A 24,474-nucleotide genomic window follows, 5' to 3' on the forward strand; every position below is an offset into this window, starting at 1 on the left:
ATCAATAATATTGTGAAATGTTTGTCACCAGGGACAGATTGTTCATTATATGTTGATGATTTTCTAATATGTTATCGTTCAAAAAATATGCGTACGATTGAACGCCAATTACAGCAGTGTTTGAATAAAGTTCAGACTTGGGCCATGGAAAATGGTTTTAAATTTTCCCAATCGAAAACTCAGTGTGTCCACTTTTGTCAATTACGGAAACAACATTGTGACCCTGAACTTCTTCTAAATGGTACAAAAATACCCGTTGTTGACGAAGCAAAATTTCTTGGTGTTATATTTGATAAAAAGCTTTCTTTTATACCACACATAAAATACCTGAAAGCCAAATGTTTGAAATCATTGAATCTTTTAAAGGTAATTTCAAATACTGATTGGGGAGCAGATCGCAAGGTTTTGTTAAGACTTTATAGAGCTTTGATTAGATCCAAGCTAGATTACGGTTGTGTTGTTTATGGTTCAGCCAGGAAATCGTATTTACAAATGTTGGATACTATCCATAATCAAGGTCTTCGTATTGCTCTTGGCGCATTTAGAACATCGCCTGTTGAAAGTTTGTATGTTGAAGCAAACGAACCCTCCCTTTACACGAGACGTGAAAAACTGTCATTGCAATATGCTCTGAGGGTAGCTGCCAACAAATCCAATCCTGCTCATAAAATCATATTTAAACCCAAGTACCACGATTCGTATGACAGAAAACCAAAACAAATTAAACCTTTTGGATTTCGCATCAACAATTCTATGAAGGAAACTGATTTTGAATTTGATGACATAAAAGAAAACTTAGTTCTGAATACACCACCATGGACTCTTAATTCGCCAACAGTTCTTTTTGATATGAAAACCGTCTTGAAAAAGTCTGAAACAAACCCTGAAATATTCAAGTCCAAATATAATGAAATCAAGTCGACTTACAAAGATCATTTTTCAATTTATACAGATGGTTCAAAAGACGATTCAAAGGTTGGATGTGCCGTCGTTAGCCATCTGCATCAATCAAGATAACGTTTGCCAAATAACGCTACTATTTTTTCAGCAGAAGCAAAAGCTATTGATTTGGCCCTTAATTTTATTTCAGAATATAATGAAGAAAAGTTTATCATCTTTTCCGACTCACTTTCTGTATTACAATCAATCCACAACCGTAATACAGAAAATCCTCTCATTCAAAACATTCTTCTCATGGTTCATGAACTATCTTTTAAAAAGTCCATCATATTCTGTTGGATTCCTAGTCATGTTGGTATTTATGGAAATGAAGATGCTGATACTGCAGCAAAGAAATCACTTTCATTAAATCAATCTAAATTGAAATTACCATATACTGATTTTAGGTCAAATATCAACAAATATATTTTAACTAAATGGCAGTCCTCATGGAACAATGCTTCGTTCAATAAACTTCGTGAGATTAAACCTACTTTAGGTGAATGGCCCCAAGGAAATAGATCTGTTCGCAGGGAGGAGGTCATCCTTTCTCGTTGCCGAATAGGTCATACTCGGTTGACTCATTCATATCTTCTTAACAATGAAGATCAACCTGAATGTGTACCCTGTCAAACACCGCTTACTGTTAAACATGTTTTAATCGACTGTGTAGACTTCGATCCACAGCGCAATTTATACTATAATGTTGAATCGTTAAAGGAATTGTTTGAGCAAATTCCTGCCGACAAAATATTACAATTTTTGAAACAAATCGGCTTATATTCTAAAATCTGAACCTTATTTGATTTTTATTCACAACTGTTACATATTTTATGTTTGCAAATGAGTTTTACAATATATATGTATATATATTTTTACTTTTATGGTTTTATGTAACTAAGCTTTACAATTAACGTAACCCGTTTGACTTTTTCTCGGCGATATATGACCTTTTTGTGTCGATTCGCCGTAAAACCGAACTCATTCATTCATTCATTTTGTCTCTGATATGATGCTTAATGGTTTAATGATCTCTCAGTGTGTATAAGACTGTCCAGGACTTATAGTAGCAATATTTCAGAAAATTCATTAACCTGTCTCTGATATGATGCTTAATGGTTTTAATGATCTCTCAGTGTGTATACGACTGTACAGGATTTATAACAATATTTCAGTACATGCACATCACCTAGGTAGGCTAGTGGTAGAGCTCTCGCTTCGGTCGCAAAAGGTATCGGGTTGGATCTCTGGCTGTGCCATGCCGAAGACATGAAAAATGGTACAAGAAGCTTCCTTTTTATATTTATTCAAGATTTCTGTCTTCTTGCCTGTTTCATTGGGCCCTTAAGGGTGTTTCACCTGTTGCTTTGTTTTCTGCAAACATGAGTTTTAGTACTGGCCAGCCCGTTGTCATTATAATGTGACTATATGGAATATCATGTCACGTGTCTACGGCGTGATATTTCATTGAGTGTAAATATACGCTAGAGAGTTAGCACTGTGCTCGCTGCTACAAGTGAAACCGTCGTTTAGACGACCGGAAAAATTGTTGAAAAAAAACACCACAAAAAACAACGATAAGCTTGAACGAACACACATAACACATAATGTAATGTAGTCAGTTACTGTATGTTTTGTGATATATCAAATGGTGGTACACTTTTAAATATTTCAAAATAACCTCAGTGCCTCTGGTTCGCTGACTTAGAATCACATACCCCTTAGCGATGCGTTCGAATCCTCGATTTTGGAGTGGATTTCATCATGTAAGGAATCTATCCAGCTCGCTTTTCAAAGATCAGTGGTTCAACCCAGGCACCGGCGCATGCGTTAAAACAATTTCAGATGGGCACGTGGGTTCTTCCCCCACAATCAAAAGCTGGAAAAGTTTCCATATTACTTGTCAGCCCCAGGCAGTGCTCCGAGACAAACATATGCGAATGCCACATGGAGGGGATTAAACAACAACAACAACAACAACAGCAAACAAAAGGAAACACTCCAAACAGCCATAACAGAATTGTTAAAACTTCTGCAGAAACTAAATGAAACAGGAGATTCGAAAGAATCCAGAACAGAAGGCAATGGAGAAAGCAAAAAAAGATTCGGAAGGAAATTCAACATGGAAAAGAGACGGTTTTAAATCTGTCTTGCCGGACATTAACAAATACAGAATACCAGCTTCTAGGAAAAGGTTTGACATTTTGTTTAAAACCGAAAGCACATGTTGAAACTGAACTTAAAAAAAATATTTTTGAATTTAGTAGAAGACTCAGACTTAAAGAATTCTTTGCTCCTACACCTGATGATGGTGATGATAGTGTTGATTCCACATCTTCTGAAAAGAATTACCCCAAAAAGAGGACATATAAAGAATCAACATTTACCCCGCCAGCTGGACGTGATACATCATTAGATTTTTACATTGATGCGATCACACATGAACTGTTAAAAACTAATAAAAGGTATTATTTTCATTCAAATATTTCGCAAGATGAACAAACTACACTGAAGAAGTCATTAGCACAGGATGATAACATTGTTATCAAAAAAGCAGATAAAAGCTCTACTATTGTTACAATGAACCGAAGTGACTATAGTGCCGAGGTCCACAGACAATTAAACAATGAATTGTACTATAAATACTAGATTATAATCCAGTGCAAAACTTGCAACAAGAAATTCTTAATACTTTGAATTCAATAAATTGTAATGATGAAGAACTGTTAACAGTGCCATACAATGTAAGAACTCCACAATTTTATGTTCTTCCCAAAATTCACAAAGAACATAATAATGAATTGCCATTAGGTTTTCCGGGCAGACCTATTGTATCAGGTTGTAACTCAATAACTGAAAATATTTCTGCATATCTTGATGGAATTTTAAAACCTCACATGGAAAATTTACCTTCTTCCATTAGGGACTCTGCAGACTTTATTACTAAACTCAAAGCAGTCCCAAAGTTAAAGGACAATGCTTTTTTAGTAACTCTTGATGTAAGTTCACTTTACAGCAATATTCCTCATGCAGATGGTATTGACGCTTGTAAATCTTTCTTGCAGCAGAATGGTAATACCAAAAGCAAGCTTTCTATTGAATCTATTTGTGACTTGATAAATTTGGTTTTAACAAAAAATCATTTTCAGTTTGATGGAGAAAACTTTCTGCAAATTCATGGTACTGCTATGGGTACGAAAATGGCCCCAAGTTATGCTTCAGTTTTTATGGGCAAGCTTGAATCAGATTTTTTACAAACTTGTCAATATAAACCTCTCATATGGTTTAGATTTTTGGATGATATTTTCTTTATCTGGGAGCACAGTTTTGATAAGCTTCAGTCTTTCATAGAAAATTTAAATAGTTATCATCCGAGCATTAAATTTACCAGTAGCATCTCTAGGTAAACGGTAACCTTTTTGGATGTTGAAATATATAAGAATGATGGCGGTATTATTTGTACAAAAGTTCACGAAAAACAAACTAATGTAGAATTTTCTTCTTCTCATCCTATGTCTTGTAAAAGGAGTATCCCTCTAAGTCAGGCAAAGCGTTACAGACGTCTTACCTCAGATGATAATTCTTTTGTACAGAAACTGGAGAAATTAAAAACTTGTTTTATCAAAGAAATTATCCCATGTCGATTATTGATAAGGTGTTTTGATAAAATAAAGTCAATGTCTATGGATGATGCACTAATTAATAGTAAAACAGATGACACTTCTAATAACATAATTCCTTTTGTATGTACATACAATCCATCTCTACCTAACATTGGGGAGGTTTTGAATAAGTACTGGAATTTATTACAACTTTCTAATAAGCAGAGTGTTCAGTACCTTTCTAAATTCAAGCCTATTGTTGCTTACAAGAGACCTACTAGTTTAAATGATATTCTGGTTCATTCTTCTTTTACAAGACGAAGTAGGTATGGTCAAATTTCTAAATGTAATAGAGCTCGCTGCTCTGATCACATTGTTCAACTATAAATGATTCTAAAATGTTTACATCTTCTGCAACTTTGAAAAACTACAGAATTAGAAAGAGTCTTTCATGTAGTTCCAAAAATGTAATTTATGTTATCACATGTGAAAGGTGTAATTTTCAATATGTTGGACAGACCAACCAGATGTGATGTGAATAGTCATCGTTTTGATATAAACCATTATCTTGAATCTTTAACTAATGTTTCTGAACATTTTAATTCCAACCTTCACACAATTGATGACTTTTCATTCTTGCCCATAGAACACATAAATGGTGATTGGAAACGTCTACTGAGGGAGACTTACTGGATGCATGAGTTAGACACAGTTTATCCAGATGGAATGAACTCAAAATATTTGTACTAATAATTAATTTAAAAACACTGATCCTTTAGTTGCAATATCAAACATAAGTGTCATGGAGAGCTAGTAGCACTCCCGTAGTACACCAGATAACCCAGTTTCACAAATAGATCACCTAAAGACAAACATATCTATAGAATGTAGATAGGGTAGAAAATGTTACCTCTTGTATCCTACTTTATACTCAAATATGATGCAGCATGCAGCAAAACCAAGATTTTATCAAAGGCAAACATGATGACTTGAAATATATAACACGTTCAGTTTGATCAAGGTTGTTCTATCATTTAGTGACCTAGCTTTTGACCCATTTTGATAATGTTTCAGGCTTGACTAAGATTTCAAGAAATCAAATACTTATCCTGATAACATGTAAATCAAACACAAGTGCGGCCTCTGGATGAAATTTAACACAAAATTTTATGATATATATAAGACTCTGGTTTTGACCTAATACCACAAACATTGTATCACAGTTGCTATCACTGTTTCGTTTAAATCAGGTCTTAACAACATCTCTTCTTTGATTTGAGAGTGACCTGGGTGTATACTCCAGATTACTCGGTTTCAAACTTGGCATGAATTTCATTCAGGTAACCATTCTAAATATCATGTAGACCAAATTGTAGTTGTAACCTCAAAAATGCTAACAGGCCTTTTTCTGAAAGTTGATAAGAAGACCTACGAGGGTCATTCTGAAAAGTGCTTCCGTAGAAGTTTGACAAGCAAGAATGATACTTGAAAAACTCCTTAAAAATCATGCAAAGTTTAATTAAAAATTCTTTACTGTTGTGGAGGTATTTTGTTTTGTATCAGATATAGTAATAAACACTAAGCATAATACATGTACATGTAGCTATGAAAAGCAAACAAATCTCTGAAATTAGACTGTAGATAAAAGTACGTTGTTCTTCAGTAAGTGCACATATATATATATGGAAAGTTTTCAGTATGAGAGAAAACTGTTAACAGGTGGGTATGGTAAGGTAGTCCTTAAAGACAAGTCTCGTCCCAGCAGGCCCCGAACCGCAGTAACGCCAAAGAACATTGCAGCTGTAAGACGTCAGGATTATGAAGGCGCCAGGTACACGGTGTACGATAAAGCGCCATTTCTTGACATGTCAACGGGGAGAACTGATGAGATTCTCATCAAGCACTTTAGTTGAAGCAAGGATTGTGTCCGATTTGTACCTCACATGCCAACCAAGGAACAACTGGCCAGTAGGGACAAATGTGCTAAAGAAACGCTAAAAAAGTTCTCAAATTTAGATAATCGTCAAAGCTCCAAACAAGAGAGGAGACATAGATATGTATGTTTAAGAAATATAGCGTCGCGTTGACAAATGACAGTGGCTTCGAAAATGTACGGTTAACATTACCAAAAAGAACTAAAAGTGTCTTAGAGGTTTGTATTTCATCGTCTTTAACTCAGTTTGTACTGCTGTACAAATTACTACAACGTTATGACAGTCAGTCCCCGGAAAAGTACTGAAGGCTGTTAAACGAAAATACAAAACGTGCATCCAAGGTCTAGTATTCGCAGTCTCAAGTCTGTACACACGCTAACTATGTACCGTATTCTAGAACGATTTTTGCTATTTTTAGAATGGGTATCGTATGTTTCGACCCAGTTGACTTTTCACGGAAGTACACACTAGTGCATCATTGAAGGTTCCACGTGCACCGCCGTATGAACACATCTGCGGATGTCTCTAAATTGATTTCTGTACTTGTAGCATGTGTAAATTTGAGTTCTGCCTAACCAAAGGCTAGATGGCATGAACGAAAGCATCCATTTCCACTACAATCCATAAACAGACCCAATCAAATCGAGCCTGCAACATTTTTGTTTTTGTCGTGTTGAGCGCTTTGTGGAGTTTCCACTTCATACAGACAGTCTAACAACGTTCAATATAGATAAATTGATAATCTGGCTTTCCCACAAGTCTAAACAATTTTATTTGAGTACAAATTGGTGCTCCCTTGAGTGTTAACAATAAAATTTCGATGACATACGACGACGGGCACAGTGTAGCCATGATTACAATAGCTAAATAATAGCACTTTATGCAAGAAAGACTGAAAATATTTCCTATGGCAAAAGTAATATTACAACTGCCTAGGGTTATGATATTATATTTTTAACGTTAGGGGACATATTGAAATTTAAACTGCATTCATCAATGCATTAATAGATTGTTAGTTTCAATAAATGAGGTCGGATCCTGCTGAAAATGATTCTGTGTTCGTAACACCGGTGCTGGTTTAAATCTTGGACAGTAATTACAAAATACCATGATATGAATTTCAGCAAAACACAACTCTTTCATGTTTCTCCGTTTTATCATTTACTTGAAATCAATGACTTACACAAAGTCTTTAAAAAGATAAATTAATGACACCCTTGATAATATAGTTATACAAACATTCTTTGACAGGTACGTATAACCAGGTAAACGGACGGCTGATAGATGAAACCAATGATATTCGTTGCGAGGACAGATATGGATTTTGCACAGAAGTTGAATGGCAAAATCGTACATGGATTGGCGGAAATATACCTGGGCAAAATGTTTATCCACCCCTAAAAGATACTATCGTTGTTCCTACAGGTAAAGGATACCATCAGATTAAGAATTAGAAAATCTGTGTGACCTAGGTTTCTAATACAGTTTTGTAAACAGAATATATATGAACAGAAATATACATAGGTGTATTGTATGAATGAACGGTGTATACCACTAAGACTTTATTTACAGTATATACTAACCGCCACAAAAAACAAAGTGCTGCTGGTGGACAGCAACGCTCGAGTTGTAGAAAGCCAGCGAGAGCTCGGTATCGGAAATGCAGATTATTCGGCCTAGTACATCCTTGTATTGCCGGAAGTTAGACTAAACGGTTTTTATGAATATGATACAAAATTTCCCTAATCTATCAAAGTTTTGTTTCCGTAATTATCCAAAACTTCCATAATCAAAACATTTTAAGAATTGACCACAAAAGAAGAATCCACCCAGAAGAACGCAAAATGGAAAAAAGGAAAAGTTTAGAAAATCGAATAAAAATAGCTCAGATTTAAAATTATTTTGCCGCACCTTTTATTATAGGAGATTAAATAATTTTTAAAGTACAAAATAAAAATGTGTACCGACATTATATCTGTATATTACAGGCGGTTACGTTGTTGTTCGTTTTATCTCGGACAACCCCGGAATGTGGTTCCTACACTGTCACATAGATCTCCACAATACAAATGGTATGGGCATGGTCATAAATGCGAGTCCTGGCAATCATCCAAAACCTCCAGTGGGATTCCCAACATGTGGAAATTTTCTCTACAATGGTAAATACATTTACCGGCTTTAGTCAGATAATATGACTGAGAAAACTTTAAGGCAAAGTTTCCGGCTTGTAAACACTGTTTCCGTTATCCTTTGGGCTAAAGTTATTGTGCATCTCTCAATGGTACTGGTTGTCTTACAGATGACGTTGACAGACAGTTATAAAGTATATGTGGGAAATGCAATTTTATAATATCGATCAAACAACTTGTAAGTTAAGTATATTCGTATCAAAATAATTAAGCTTTGATTGGTTTCTACTTTTTACAACTTTTTATGTCATTGCACGCTATGAAAAAAATATGTTGAGTTTTGAGTGGTTTCGAAATGGGGATGAGGATAGATATGCTGCCGCAGCTTACTTAATAGAAACAGTCTGTTTTGTTTCTTCGTGCCCACGTAGATGTGTGAAACTGAAAATTAAACGAGTTTAGACATTTTTGTTTGGATCCGGAATTTGATTTGTTCGATTTTTCCGGCAGTCAGCTTAGAATTTAAGCTACTTTATTTTGAATCAAATTCAAGTTTTCTTTAAATTAATAATTACTGGTATGAATTAATTTAACCACTTTGGAATGTAGGTTTTCTAGGTTTGATTGTTAAGAATTATGAGCTGTTGAATTCATTTATAGACAGAGGGAGACTTCAGTTCCTGTAACAATTATTTTAAGATAGTATTCATTCATCTGGGGGAAAGTACATATGTATCTGTTGATTTCAAGAATTATTGAGAAAAAAATATTATAAAAGTGCAAAGTGTTTCCATTGATTTGCATTCCATATTAGTTTTATACATTATAGGTAAACCTCAGCCCGGCTGTAAATTACCCGACTGGGCTATCGCTGTAATATCCATACTTGGAATTCAACTGTTGTTGGATTAGTGATTGCTGTTGTATTCTGCTGTTGCTGTCGAAGAAGAGAAAAAAGATGCCCTAAACCACAGACTACATATATTTATCTATTATATTTTTTCACATGTTTAGTTGGCTGAAGGAACCAATTCTTTAATTTACTAACTTACAATTTATTTCATATTGATAGACATTCTTGTGACTTAAGAAAACTTTTCACCAAAACATTGAGGCTGTTTCAATAGTAGAGATTATTTGTACATTTTCCTGCGTATCTTCTACCGCTGTTGTTAAACATACGAATACCTAGACTAACATCTATACCAGTTTAGTAGTGCAGTGAACTAATCTGTTATGATGACCATAGCATTTTATCACAAAGAGCCAATGCATAGAAACATTTTCTGAATTATTTTTTGTCATGTTTGATTTTATTTGGATTTTAACAATGTTGGCAGCCTGAAAATGATTATGAGTGCTTCAACTGTATTGTACCTCCGTTCAACCAGCAATATCCCTTGTTAATTCATAGTTGATACAGACTCATATATAGCACATCGCGACAAACAAAAATATACATCATACACAATTATTTTCTCGTAAAAAGATAAACGTATTGGCTTTTATTTTTGGACATTAGTCCTTGTACAGATAGGGCTTTTAGATATACTCTCATATAATTCTGCTTATGTTTTAATGGTTTTATATGGTGTGTATAAATTGTAAAACGTGACCTTAATAAACTATAATTTCACTTGGCACTATGCCGCTTTCATATTAAAGCGATAGCACTTGTATAACAAGTATCTATTTAAGACTGTTTGCCACAGAAAAATGTGTAACTAGCAGAAGTTGTAAACTTATACTGGACACATGGCCGATGAAAAGACCCCTGAGCAATGTTTGTAAACGCCACCATACATGTATTTTGGCGCGTTTGAAAATAAACCGGTGGCTTTGATGCTGTGTTTCATTGGCTGAGATAAGTCAAGGTAATATAATAAACAAGGGCTTTAACTTGTAGAGTTATATATTAAAGAATGAGTTGTTAAACTTTATTATTTTAATAGGTGTGATCACTGGGAAGACTTGTACGATGTTTCAATCAAATAGGTCAAGTGGTTACTGAGATATGGCCTTGATGTTACTAGCATGCAAATCCTCAACCAGAATTTTTTAATCGAACAAGGGCCACAATTCAAGGTCAAATGTTTGAGCCTTCCATTTGTGTCCGATCTGTATCTCCTAGACCCCTTGAAGGATTTTAATATGACTTGGCTATATATCAACAAAAACATTGATGTTGTCATACATGGATTATTAAATATACTTGACAACGTCAATGCTTCCACCCAATACCATCAACCCTTTCACTATCTATAATACTAGTATCTGCCGGGGATATAGCTGTCTGTCAGACTGCCTTGTTTGTGCTTAAAACTTTCATGCAAAACCTTAACCAAGATGTGACGCAGACGGCGACGTCGACGCTAGGGCGAGTCGAATAGCTCTCCTTTTTCTTCGAGCTATCGAAGTCATTTACTAATCTTTAATATCAGCTTTGTACGACTGGAATATGTTACAGCAGTCCAACAAGGACGAAAATGTCTGAGCAAATATGTACATGTGTACATGAACATAAATGAACCAAATAGAAAAGACCAAGAACAAACACACACACACATACATGAAAAAGGAGCACAGCAAGGAAGTGACAAACTTGCCACTGGGAAGTATAAAATAGTTTACAGGCGCAAAACTTCATTCCATAAACCGTTATAAGTTCATAGATTATAAGACAGTGCAGATTACAAGACAGTATTACTCCCCTCCAGCTGAATCTCTTATGCATGTGACAATAACAACTCAAAGACATAAATATTGTCATGTAATGATACGTAAATCAAAACCACCTGGAACTGACAAATAAGAGCACCATCGAGAGAAACATCATTATAGGCATGACGAAATATGAAAGTTGTCAATTTTCTAACCAGTTTGTCTTTTGAAATAACACAAATGTATCAAACAGACACAAACATACACTAAGAAGGAACACAACAGGATACCAAACTGAACCCACAGGTGTCCGTTACCTTGCAGGAACAAATATCCCCTTCCCTTCTACAGCTCCTTGAATCCAAATGAACAGTAAATATATTCCAAAATCTATAAGCAGTCATCTAAATACAATAACTATTTATAGAAATCAATTTTATAATTAAATGGTTCTCTCTATGGCCGAATGGTTAAGGCAATTCGATTCAGATCTCTTACTATAGGGTAGAAACCTTGGAAGAACAGGGGGGCGTCCATACAGCAATCAAGGTGGAAATATAGAAATAAAGGTACGTGTAAATGTATGCATAGATAGTTCAAATTTTAAAAAAGTTTTGCTATTTGATTGTTCTTAGTTTGATAAACCCATATTATGTATTCATACGCGTATTTAACTTGACATTCACCGAAGTGGGTTTGAAACCTCGCTTTAGGTGTAGATTTCTTTAAGATAACCAGGAACGTAGCTTTCGTAAACCGGAACGAATATTAGCGCATTGCTCGCATGGATATGCATCGGACACACAATTATAGACTAAGAAAAACATTCAGACAACAAGAACGAACCCAGGATGCACCGCTTAGAAATGATCCGTGGACATACACCAGAGGGGAGCGTTAACGGTTTTATGGTGCGTATCAAACCTCAATCTTTAAGCCCCCACTACGTTCAAAAGTCACAGGACAGGGTAAGTAAAATTATCGTTGGTCAGTGAGAGCAGAAGCCATGACACATAAAACACGGTAATACTCTAGTAAGTTAATATAAAAAACAAACCTTATCAATAAACACATGTTCCACACTGGCTTTCAGATGATAGAGTTTCGAGATAAATCACACTGAAGGCCACGACGAAAACAGGATAGAAGATGGATATCAAAACAGCACAGTCCCACGGTGGAATTAAAGAACTGTCTGCACTAATACACTGCAGTCATGTCATTAGCTTATCTGTGTTAACGGATGACTTGCTGTGTAAATGCTGCCCAGTTTACTTTTATTTGACTTGAAACATATAACTGTTATTTCTAAGACTCTACAAAATATTTGTGGTTCATGCTATATGCCAAAAAGATTTTTAACATTATGATTTTAGAAGTTTTTGGTTAAAAATTAAGTAAAGTTTAAGATTATAATTGAAGGTACATTTATGCATCACAGTCACTGCTGTTTTATCTTAAGAGCTCCCAATTACATTGAAAGGATTTTCATTAAGCAAAATCTGTTTGTAAAACACATATGCTCACATGACGATCTGCGGGTGATGCATAATTTTCAGATAATGAAAGGAATCATTTTACAGTGACCTTGACCTTGATGTTTTAACAACCGAAATGATATTAGACGTTTATTCGCTCACACCTGCTTCGGACATTGGTAAAAAAAAACATCTCATACATTCCCAGTGTCTTGACAGAGTTTGAACCTCGAACCTCTGGCCTGACAGTCAAACCTGTAATCACTAGACCAAAGACTTCCCGAAGACAGTAGGACAAAGCGTTCTCCAGCTATTGGAAAAGCCCAAGTTGTCTATCGACGGGCCGACTAACAAACCGATCGATATTAGCATAACTATATATATCTGTTCCTCTTTGAATGGGATTGGGATTCATAAAATGAGATTGTCAACATTACTCCTTTGAAGAGTCGTTAATTTATAACTGAACTAAACAAGAAAACATGGAATGAATTATCACTTCAATTCAAGTGTGTGTTTGTGTGGTAAAAACTCAAGCGATCTAATATATTAAACGGATACAATTTGATTTATAACGGTGTACAAAGGTTATCAGTTTCGGTCTTTATCAGATCTTACACAATATCTCTTCCAAACATTGATTCATAATGTGCTAGACGGTCCAAGTCAAATATTTGTGAAGGCCAAGCATTTTGTTTAGACTGGAATCGGTAAATATTTTTACTTTATTGTTATCTTGAACTTACATTTTTGTTCTTTAACAATATATTTTCCTATATTTGATTTTTAGTTAAGTGATATATATTATAGTTTCTGTCGAGGTTATATTTTGTGTACTTGAGATAAGAAATACATAGAATTTTATATTGCCATTTCTTTCTCCGAGATTTAAAATCTATTTATTATCTAATAAGGAATCAAATATCTGTTCTATTGACAAACAAAGTATTTTTTCATTTAAAAATGTACCCATGACGTAGTATTGAATTATGTTAAGTATAAGTGGGGCGTTCCATGAGAAAACCTGTATTAGTGACATGATATAATGATTGCATAATTAGGAGTTTAAAATACTGGAAAATAAGTGTTTTTCTCAGAGTTCATGAAAAATCTAGAAACAATAAAGTTATCCGAGGCAAATCAAATTCTACCATTTTTTACAAATAAATTTTATTTGTGTTGCCATAGCAACGATAATTTCAGAGCACGTATGCATCATGAAAATATGAAGTTGTATAGATTAAAGGTCTCTCATGAAACCAAAAACATACGGATAAATTATTTTTCAGAAAAATCATTTTAAACTGTTGCTAAATATTCAAATGTATGATGTTTAATATGTGATACGTATGATATGTTGCATTAATGACTTGAAAAATACACACCATGCATAACGACGTCATACTGCTTTCGTGACGTTCTTAACGTCACGTCTTAAAATGCTTATGTTGTCTCACTTAAAAGATTTTCAGATTTGAAAGGCTAAAGAATGATTCTCATGAATATTTTGTTACATCAATCTTAATTTTTATGTCACAAATACAGGTATTCTCATGGAACGGCCAATATGTATTATACCAGATTATATAGCAACCTTTTCATGATTAACATGTTCAAATGCGCTTTACTGAGTGTTCCCAATATATCTATCAAATGCTCGCTTTAATTATATGCAAAAATTATTATATGCAAAAAGTAATCTATGCAATGCAATGATTTAGGCCATATATTCTAGTTTGGCTAGACCGATTCCGGATCTGCCTAGGCCAAACTGGAATCTTCTTATTTAAGAATTAACATGTTAATGGATGCTTGTTTTCAGCTTACAGGGACTCCAATATAACAAGGGTTTTGTGGGGATATATAGTTTGTATTTTTTATATACATATAAATATATCATTTTCATATAAGTTTCAATATAAATTGATAGAATTTAAGTATAAGGGTGGGAGGGGAGAACAACATGCCCGGAAACCAGAAATGTTTTAGACTGTTATTTATTTTAACTACCGGTTTCGGTATTTAGAAAACGTTCATCAGCTTATATATAAATTTGTTGATTAAGATTAAAAAATATGTTGAAATCGTTAAATGAAAACTATTTTATGTAATTGGTTGATTTGAAATATTACCGACTACGTAGTATGAGTTATTTTAAAATCATAAGCAAAATAATAGATGGGTTAACTGTTCAGAAAATATGCTCACTTTATTCCGAAAGGTTTTTAAAGTGATATTTTACCTAGCTACACTCTTCAACATGTTTTAGGGGAGTTGTTTTGCCAGAATAAATGAACATATTACTTATATACACTGTATTATATGCAATAAGCCAGTTACACAATGGAAGTATTAAGATTTAATGGAATAAATTTATTATAATAAGTGTTTAACTTGTCATTTTTCATACGCATTACTCATCTATCCGCATACTTCTTTGTTTTAATCTGTTATTTTTAGAAGTGGCTAGTCACAAACATAAACCTCAAATTCTTGCCTAAGACCTGCAATCTAATAAAACTGGACAATTAATACAATTTAAAGTGATTTTCAAAAGTATTTAAAATGTGTCCATGTATAATTACTTTGTGCGATGCGTACGCATCAGTTTAAATGAAATATGTTAATGTCTATGATACTCGGTCTTTTACATTTGGTAATCTGTTACAAATATAAATTATATATGCTCTATTTATCAGCGTATTTCGTAAGTTGAAAAACATTAATATAAAAGATAAAGCTCCCGCGTAAAGTAATAAAATCATCATGCAACAAGTTCTGTGTGTATGTCTACCGAGTTATCAGACGGCTATTTCAGTCAAGGAATACAAGTGTTGATTTTACACTGTCATCATAAAAATGATTTTGACCCTCTATATTTTATATTAAAGGGAAGGGCAATATTGTTCTTATGTTAATTCAGTCTTCTAGGATTTTAAAAGTATTTAAAAACGTGAAAGAATGTTAAAAATCGGATTAAAACTGAGACCGTTATCAGCATTTACATATTTGATCAAAGTGGCGGCCATTTTGTTAACATGGCAACAAAAAACCATAAGGCGGATTTATTAAATTTCTAAATATATGTTTGAAATATATTTACTTATTTCTGTAAAAAAATACTCTACCTTTTCCAGCTATAATGAACGAAATCATGTTTAACATCTTTCAAGAAACATATGAAATTAATCTATTTTAAAGGTTAATTGCTAAAATAATCAGCAGTATGAAAATGACGTCATAAATACGCTAAATGGCTACCTCCATGATCAGCCATTCTTCTTAAATCCAAACTGCCAAATCTTTTTTAATAGTGTTCCGATTTAAAAAACAAAATTCTTTCAGCGTTATGAATGGCTCGAGGATGGCTCTCATATAAAAAAAACACTAATTATTAGACAATCCTTGCCCTTTAATTTTTTCTCACTTAGCAAAAGTGTCTTTTTTGAAATTGACATAATTGTTGAACAAGGAAAAATCGGAAAAATCTAATTAAATGTGTTAGAAAATAAATAAGCAGTTTGCATATTATTGTCACTCAGGTAAGTAAGTATTCCTTAACCAACTTTTAACTGGGTTGATGAGCGATTTTGTTTCTCGAAAAAGTGCTGATATATCCAACATTTATAAAGATCCGTGCATGTAATCTATTGACAGTACTTTAATTGAAACTTTTTAATGTAATACGATACGAAGTCGCAATAAATGTTTAGTCTCAAACAATGCAATTTCAGTAAGAAGAAAGTTATTGTTTGGCTAAACATGTATTTACAATATCTTAGCGGATTAGTTAAAGTGTTTTAATAAGTATTAAGAAAATCTGTCATCTACGCAAAATATGTGTACAGAGTGTTTGCCAGCTTGCGTATATGAAACCTGGATGATTGACAGCTATTGTTGTTGTTGTTTTTTTCAGCCGTAAAAAATGAAGTCCTCAATATTTTTCACCCTTGTCCAGCTGCTCGTCGAAGTGTTTTGTCAAGGAAACCAACGCCCACAAGTTCAGCCGACGGAAGAGGCCAGCGACTGTATATGTAACCCCGACGAACTACTTTGCAAATGTACCTTTACCGTTGAACATCGTCTGACCATGATATTCAATGAGAAGGAGCTTGTTGAACCATATAATGGATATCTTCGAATACGTGGATCGCAAGGTGGACGAAGATTGACAGATAACGAACAAGCTCAAGTAATTACTGCCGACGGAGTAGGTTCCAGACTTGTTATTGCTATAAATGGTAAATTTCCAGGACCAAGGGTTGATGTTTTTGAAAACCAAGAAATTGAAATCACGGTGGTCAATACATTCCATACAGACAGTGTTACAGTTCATTTCCATGGTATTCATCAGAGGAATACACCATGGATGGATGGAGTGGCTTTCATTACTCAGTGTCCGATATTACCTGGACAAAGGTTTGTGTACCGCTTTAAAGCTTATCCTCCAGGAACCAGCTTCTATCATGCACATATTGGAGACCAGCGTAGCATGGGTTTATACGGACCGTTCATCGTTCGTAAAAGGAATACAGATCTTATTAATGAAATAATTGTGTCTCTTCAAGACTGGTACCATCTGATGGATGCTGAAACAGCTTACCTTAGAATGATCACAGAACAATTTGACTTTAACACCGGTCAGAAAATACCAACGACATTTTCCATCGACGGTGCCCAATTCAGCCGTTTCGAATTTCAATCTGGTCTTGTCAATGGTAAAGGGAGATTTTGGAGAGACTGTAGAAATCACAACGGTGCACCGTTAGAGAGATTTAGAGTTCAGACTGGAAAGCTCTATAGATTCCGAATCATAGGCGCCATGACGTTATACCCGATGAGAGTTTATGTGGAAGACCATGCACTGCAACTGCGATCTTCAGACTGTTTTAATTTGCAGAATGTGACGGTTCAGTCGATAATTGTGCACCCTGGGGAGAGGTATGATTTCAACTTACAATTCGATCGAATTAAGAAAAAAGAATATTTGCTCGTAGCAGAAACTATCGAAACACCGGGAAGTCACAACAGTTACCATGCTGCTGAAGCAGTTATAGAAGTTACTAACCGCACTGAATCACCAAACCCAAACCCACCAAACAATAAAAATGAGTATTGTACTCAACAAATTCCGTGTAGGGAGTTCAATTGCCCTTACGGATATCAAGGCACCAATACTCGCATTTGTCTAAACTATAATGATGTTCGAAATACAGACCCATATCGTGATCCTAAAAGAGTACTCGGGAATAGAGTGGACAACGAATACTTCTTCAACTTCGCTTTCCCTGGGTTTACGTATACACCAGGTTCGGTAAATGGCCATGAATTTTAGCCGCCTGCTTCCCCTCTTCTTACACAAAGTGAATTACTGTCAACAAGTTGTGATGAAGCTACCTGTCAACTGAATGGAATTTGTAAATGCACGTACATTGTGGAGATTCCAGGAGACAAACTTATTCAAATGACCTTCATGAACATTGGTAATGGATCTGGATGGTCGCACCCGATACATCTCCATGGTCAATCATTCTTCGTCATGAAAATGGGATTAGGTATGTTTTTCTATCTAAAGCAAACTATAATGCACTAAATTAAGATATTCTTATACCCATTATCTATCTCTCAAACGGTTTTAAGTAGAAAATTTGCTGAAGAAATGGTGACGCAATAGTTGTTAGCAGTGTTTCATCGGCTGAGGGGATGACTATTAGAAATTATGGGCGTAGGGGCTGGCAGCCTTAGCTCATACCCGATACGTTTTCAATTAGAAACTGGGTCCGCTTATTTATTTACTTTGAAACTGGGGTCAGACCTTTTAGTTACTGGATTTGAGAGCCAAACATGTATTTCCATGCATTCAGTAAAATATAAGTAATACCTAGTTCCCTGGAAATGATTTAATTTACGTCTTGCTTATGGTTATATAGTCGAAAGTATAGTTAATAGTCAGATATAATTTTGACAGGTACATATAATCAAGGGAACGGCCGTCTGATGCAGGAAACTAGGGATATTCAGTGTACAGACAAGTACAGATTTTGCACCGAAGTTGTGTGGGCAGATGGTACTTGGAATGGTGGAAACATTCCTGAGCAAAATGATGAACCTCCCCTAAAGGATACAATCGTCGTTCCTACAGGTAAACAAACTAGTAAAAAGTTATACCTGTAGAAAGTCTAGTACCGTTTTTACCAACCAGCGTGGCAAAACTAAAACTATGACGTATTTATAATTTGGACAATCGTGCATAGTTTGTATTGCTTAGACCTAATACATATCACATGTGAATATTGTTTTGAAAATATAAAACGGGGTTCAACATAATTATAGAATTGGTTAAAACTGCTTTAAACTATTTGAGCCGCGCCTTGAGAAAACCAACATAGTGGCTTTGCGACCAGCATGGATCCAGACCAGCCTGCGCATCCGCGCAGTCTGGTCTGGATCAATGCTGTATGCTTTCAAAGCCTATTGCAATTAGAGAAACCGTTAGTGAACAGCATGGATCCTGACCAGACTGCGTAGATGCGCAGGCTGGTCTGTATCCATGCTGGTCAAAAAGCCACAACGTTGGTTTTCCAATGGCACGGCTAATTTGTGCATGCAGTATGATATTCGTATTAAGATGGATAATGTGTAATATTTGGTTTAGATCTTCTTCATATTACAGATAATAAAAACTAAAGTTAATCAAATTCTTATAACGCAATTCAGATAGAATAACTCTTACAATAGTCGGGGTGTGTTCTGGACTAATAATTGATTTTCCCCATACTAAAATGCATACAAGTCATTATAGATGACTGTCAAGAATTGACGCCAATTCCAGTTAATATAGAAGTATTGTTTTCAGTTTACGTTCTTCAACTATAGAATTTGTATTTGCTTCATCCAGGAGGCTACGTTGTACACATTACACATCAAAGAGCAAAGTGTATTTTGATCTACATTTGTACTTTACTTTTTTTTTTTAAAGAGAGAGAAAAAAGTTTTCATTGTTGAAATCAGTCTTTGTTCCTTCAGACTTTGATGTCGTATCGGTTTTGTGTTATCATAAATTTCAAAATGGCGGTCGGCCTGAAACGTGCGTGACCTTTGGATTTTCCGAAAATTGCTATTTTCAGAAATAAATGCGACCGGGTAAATGGCGTTTTCGAAAAATGATTTTGGTACCAAATTAGACTTCAGAATGTATATCTTGCATTGGTACATGGTGCATGTCTGAAAAAATCGTATTTTCTGAGAAAAACACGGTCAACTTTGATGGACTATATCTTTGCGTATAAGTATCGTACGAATATGCATCAAGTTGTAATGTATTCATAAACCTTTTTTCTGATTGGATAAATTAAAGTCATTAATATTCATAGCTATTAAACCAGTCACATATTGAAACAAAGACACATGGTGTCACGCGAACGCTGCATGTTTACTGTTTATATCAGATCGGGCGTAAATTACCATGGTCTGTTGGATAACAAGATCATAAATCCGATAATATGGCAATAAATTAACAAATAAAGTATGCAAATTGTAGATAATTTTATTAGCATTTTTCACATGTATATCTTGTTTTGATTGATTGTCATTTGATGATTTTACATGAAAAAGTTTACGACTGGGGTCAGATTTCTGCAGTTTTCCAGTTAATCTGGAGGCTTATCAGTGATAACCTGGGGTTGCTAGTCATAATTATCTCCATTCGCTCAGAACCTTTTTCTATATTAGCAGAATAGATTCTGTTCATATGTTGCTTAAAAATACCAATAGCGTTGAATTTAGGTAATTCTAGAAAAGGTCTGAATCAGATGTAGATCTCATTTTCCATTTCTATTCAGTTGTACAAACTATTCTATATCTTTTTTATAGGTAACTGATCTGTTCTCCCATTAAAAAATACATATTTGGGACAAAATAAAACTGCTTTTTACAAAAGAATAGTGACATCTTCTTGTAAAATCCATAAGTTGAATTCTTAAGATCGGAAATGGACGACTTTATAAGACATTTCCTCTTAGATCAACAATACAGATATCCTACATCCAATTAATTTTTTTCAGCGACTGTACATGTAATTGTCATGATTCACAATTTTTTTCAGTGAGCATGCTTACTCAGAGGGTTTTGTAGTTGTACCTCAAATCACAGGACATGGAATAGGCTCATACTTTCACGGACCTCCAGATATATTTCATGTTCGTAAGTACATGTACTTTGTTTGCTATTTGATATCTTTATTTCATAAAGCTAAAATCTTCTTTTAGTGATAAAAAACACCAACCCAGTTGAATACACCACAGCAAGAAATATAGCCTCAAGAGCAGTTAATTTGGCTTGGTGTCACTAATGCAGAGTTTAAAAAAAATTGTGTTATTAAATTATTTTCTTCAGAGATGTAAAGCTTTTTACAAAATTATGCCCCTTTTTCGACTTAATTTTTGGTTACGGTTTTGTATGTAAGTTGGTATCTGGGTACTCACTAATGGGAATGGATTTAAACTTCACACACTTGTTCACTGTCATCTGACATGCACTAAGCAGGTCCCATAACTCTACTTTACATTTTTTCAAAATAATGCCCCTTTTTCGACTTAGAAGTTTTTTTTAGTTTTTGTATGTAAGCTGGTATCTCAGTATCCACTAATGGGAAAGGATTGAAACTTCACACACTTGTTCACTGTCATGATATGACATGAAGTGCAAAGGTTCGATAACTCTGATTTATATTTTTACATAATTATAGCCCATTTTCTACTAAGAAATTTTTCACTTGTCTACAGTCATGAGCTGATAAGCACTGTGCAGGTTCCATAACCCTGTTTTGCATTTTTACAACATCATTTTTCGCCTTCTGTATGTATTCAATTGACAAGAGTGTTGAATAGTCGAGCGTTGCTGTCCTCCGACAGTTTTTCAACAAGTTCATTTCTATTAAGTTTAGAGTTAGGTTTACATAAGATGTATATATGACAATCAAAATGCGTGGAAATATGTGTTAGATACTGGTAAACATGAAAAATAAATGTTGATGTTCTCCATGATTTCAAAAGCATTGCAACCGTTTACTCCCTTCGGTTATTGTTTTCTAGGATACCTGAATAAAAATATTATGCCTATATGTTTGTACCGCTGGTCACTTTTACGGTACTCCCATTTTGTGGATTTTTGAAGGAAAGAAGTCGCCTAAAATGTGTTCCTGAGTCGCCGCTTTGAATGACAGTTAAAATGTAAAGTGACAAATTATAAGAATATTTATACTGGTTAAGGATATAGCTTGTCCATAGTAAGGTGGAGTTTTATAATACGTTTCAGGTTAAAGTTCGACTGGTGTCATCTCTTTGTTGATTAACATGTACATATGATAATACACAAACAATGTTTTTTTGTTTGAGTTTTATCCACTCATATGCAGACTCAATCAAACAGAGTATGTTTTTGTTATGCTTGGTCTCGTTATATGCTCCCAAAGTATACCTGTTTATAGATTGTATATCTGAGCAATACAAAATTTCAGCGTACTGCTATCATTTGCTCTTATTCATCACATTTCGAGAAAACTAAGTGTGTGGCTTCAAGAGAGACAATTTTGGACTAAGGTCTTGAAACGATTGTATTAAAGAAATTCTGTCAATTTCTTTTGTGTTCATTTCAGGTAAAGACGAGTTTTCTGTCAGTAGCGGCGATTGTATCAATTTGTCAGATTTACTGATGTTAGGTTGTGCTTTGTGGGTCATCAGCTTGATGTAGATATTGGAAGAAGTATTGGTATTGTTAGAGACTAAAATATGTTTGAATAATAAAATCCACAGGCACTTGGTTGCACTGATAGTATTTTTCTTATATTGGCCTGTACCTACTGTTTGTTGGTTTTAATACGTGCACCAGTGCTCCCTGTATTCAAAAACAATATTTACTGTAAGTGAATCCCTTTTATTAAAAAAGTTAAAATTTTAGGTTAGATATTATTACAGATAAGGTATCCCTAACGTGGCAACGGAAGTGTATGACCGGTGTATGACGGGTAATGAAAAGGTTTTGAACCACTAAATTATTTCCGGCTTTTGAGCGTTGATCATGACTGTTGTCTTTTTTTTAAAACTATGTAATAAAAATGTTACACAAGGTCAAAAACAAGCTCACAACTTTAAATTGTAGAAAAAGAACTTATTCACAATGCACATGTCAGATATTTAATTTATAAAAATTGAAAATGTATTTCTGTATGAAAGGTAGGTATATACTTCATAAGTGGCTGCAGGCAGGTATTAAAAATCTCTCTCTCTCCCCCCCCCCCCCCTCCCCCTCTCTCTCTCTCTCTCTCTCTCTCTCTCTCTCTCTCATAATGTCAAGTCATCTCTCGACTGATAGAGACATGGGATACACGTAGACTTGCTAGTTATGTTGAAAAAGAGTTCTAAAAGACTGATGGGTCCGACATCAGCTAAAATGAAAAGGCTAAAAGAATGTTAGCATGGTAAGTGTGATTAAAAAAGAAAAAGCATTAAAAGATAAAAAAAACCCATAGCACTCTGGTCTAGTACATGTACTTTATGGTTGCTACAACCACTTTGAAAGCTTCAAGGTCAGGGTGGTCAAGATTATTCCACAGTACATCTGAAACTTAGTGGTCAGGTTATTCTACAAGGTCAAGGTTATTCCATAGTATTACTTAGGGACAAGATGGTATATGCATATTCTAGCTGTGGACGGACAAGTATTTGTATGCTTATGTTTTGACGTTTTCGTTTGTTGTTGCGATGATTATGAAATTAAGCGTTTATTAGCATTTAAAGATATTTAAGTGATATTTTACATCTGTCACACTATTTTGCACTGACAATTAACTATAAAATATAGCCATGGAGTAAATATTTGGTTTTGATGACAGCTTTGATTTTTGTGACATGTAGTGCCTAATTTAGAAGGATTAAACTCCATGTCCCACTTATTTTCCCATTGTTCTAGCTTGTTAAGATTTTCCTGGAGGATTTTGTTTCCATCCACAGAATTGATATCATAATAAGGTATATGTATACTACATTATCGTCGGCAAAGTGTCGGATTTGAGACTTGATTGAAGATGGGAGATCGCTAATATAAAATAGAAAATACTGAGGTCTAAGGATGGAACCTTGTGGAAACCCAGATGCCATTGGTACTTCTTTGGAATTTCGCCCTCAAAAACTACAAATTGACTTTCTATCAAGTAGAAATGCATAATACCACTTAATGACTTGTGGACAGACACCATGATCTTAACAAAAGTCTTACTGAAGTCGAGTACAATTAAGTCAGTTTGTTTACGACTGGAAATGCTGTTAATCAGCTCACCTATTAACTCAATTGGTTGAGTTTTACAATATCTCCTTCAGAAACGCCATGTTGGAGGTCATAAAGAATGTTACGTTTAGAAAGATGGACAGAGACATCGGATGCATAGATGTGTTCTAGTGTTTTACACAGTGAATGATATAACAGATAATTTGCCAAGTCATGCGGGTCCCCCTTCTTGAATAGAGGACAAACAAAATCTTATCTCTATTTTGTGGGAACAGTGCCTGAGGAGAAAGACTATGGAAGATTACCAGTAGAACATCAACAATTTCATCATTAAGTTCCTGGAGGACAACTAGACAAAAATGGTCTGGTCCTGCAGCTTTGTCTGGTTTTAGGTTAGCTAGCAATTTGAGAATATCCATTTTATCGATGGAAATTTCAGATATTATGG

The 24,474-nt window shown here is 34.7% G+C and overlaps 1 protein-coding gene and 1 pseudogene across 1 annotated transcript in view; both read left to right on the top strand.

Moving 5' to 3' along the window:
• The window catches only part of LOC123529415 (uncharacterized), a 45,277-nt gene extending 35,952 nt beyond the window's left edge, over positions 1-9,325 (top strand). Inside the window, exons 4-5 of the mRNA XM_053520830.1 lie at positions 7,727-7,900; positions 8,464-9,325. Coding sequence (XP_053376805.1) covers positions 7,727-7,900; positions 8,464-8,657 — 368 coding nt within the window. The 3' untranslated portion in view covers positions 8,658-9,325. The remainder of the gene's footprint in view (positions 1-7,726; positions 7,901-8,463) is intronic.
• Positions 9,326-16,669: 7,344 nt separating this feature from the next.
• LOC128547716 (uncharacterized) lies at positions 16,670-24,197 on the top strand (annotated as a pseudogene).
• Positions 24,198-24,474: the final 277 nt, after the last annotated feature.

This window comes from Mercenaria mercenaria, chromosome 13 (assembly GCF_021730395.1).
Source record: "Mercenaria mercenaria strain notata chromosome 13, MADL_Memer_1, whole genome shotgun sequence".
NCBI classification, from domain to species: Eukaryota; Metazoa; Mollusca; class Bivalvia; order Venerida; family Veneridae; genus Mercenaria; species Mercenaria mercenaria.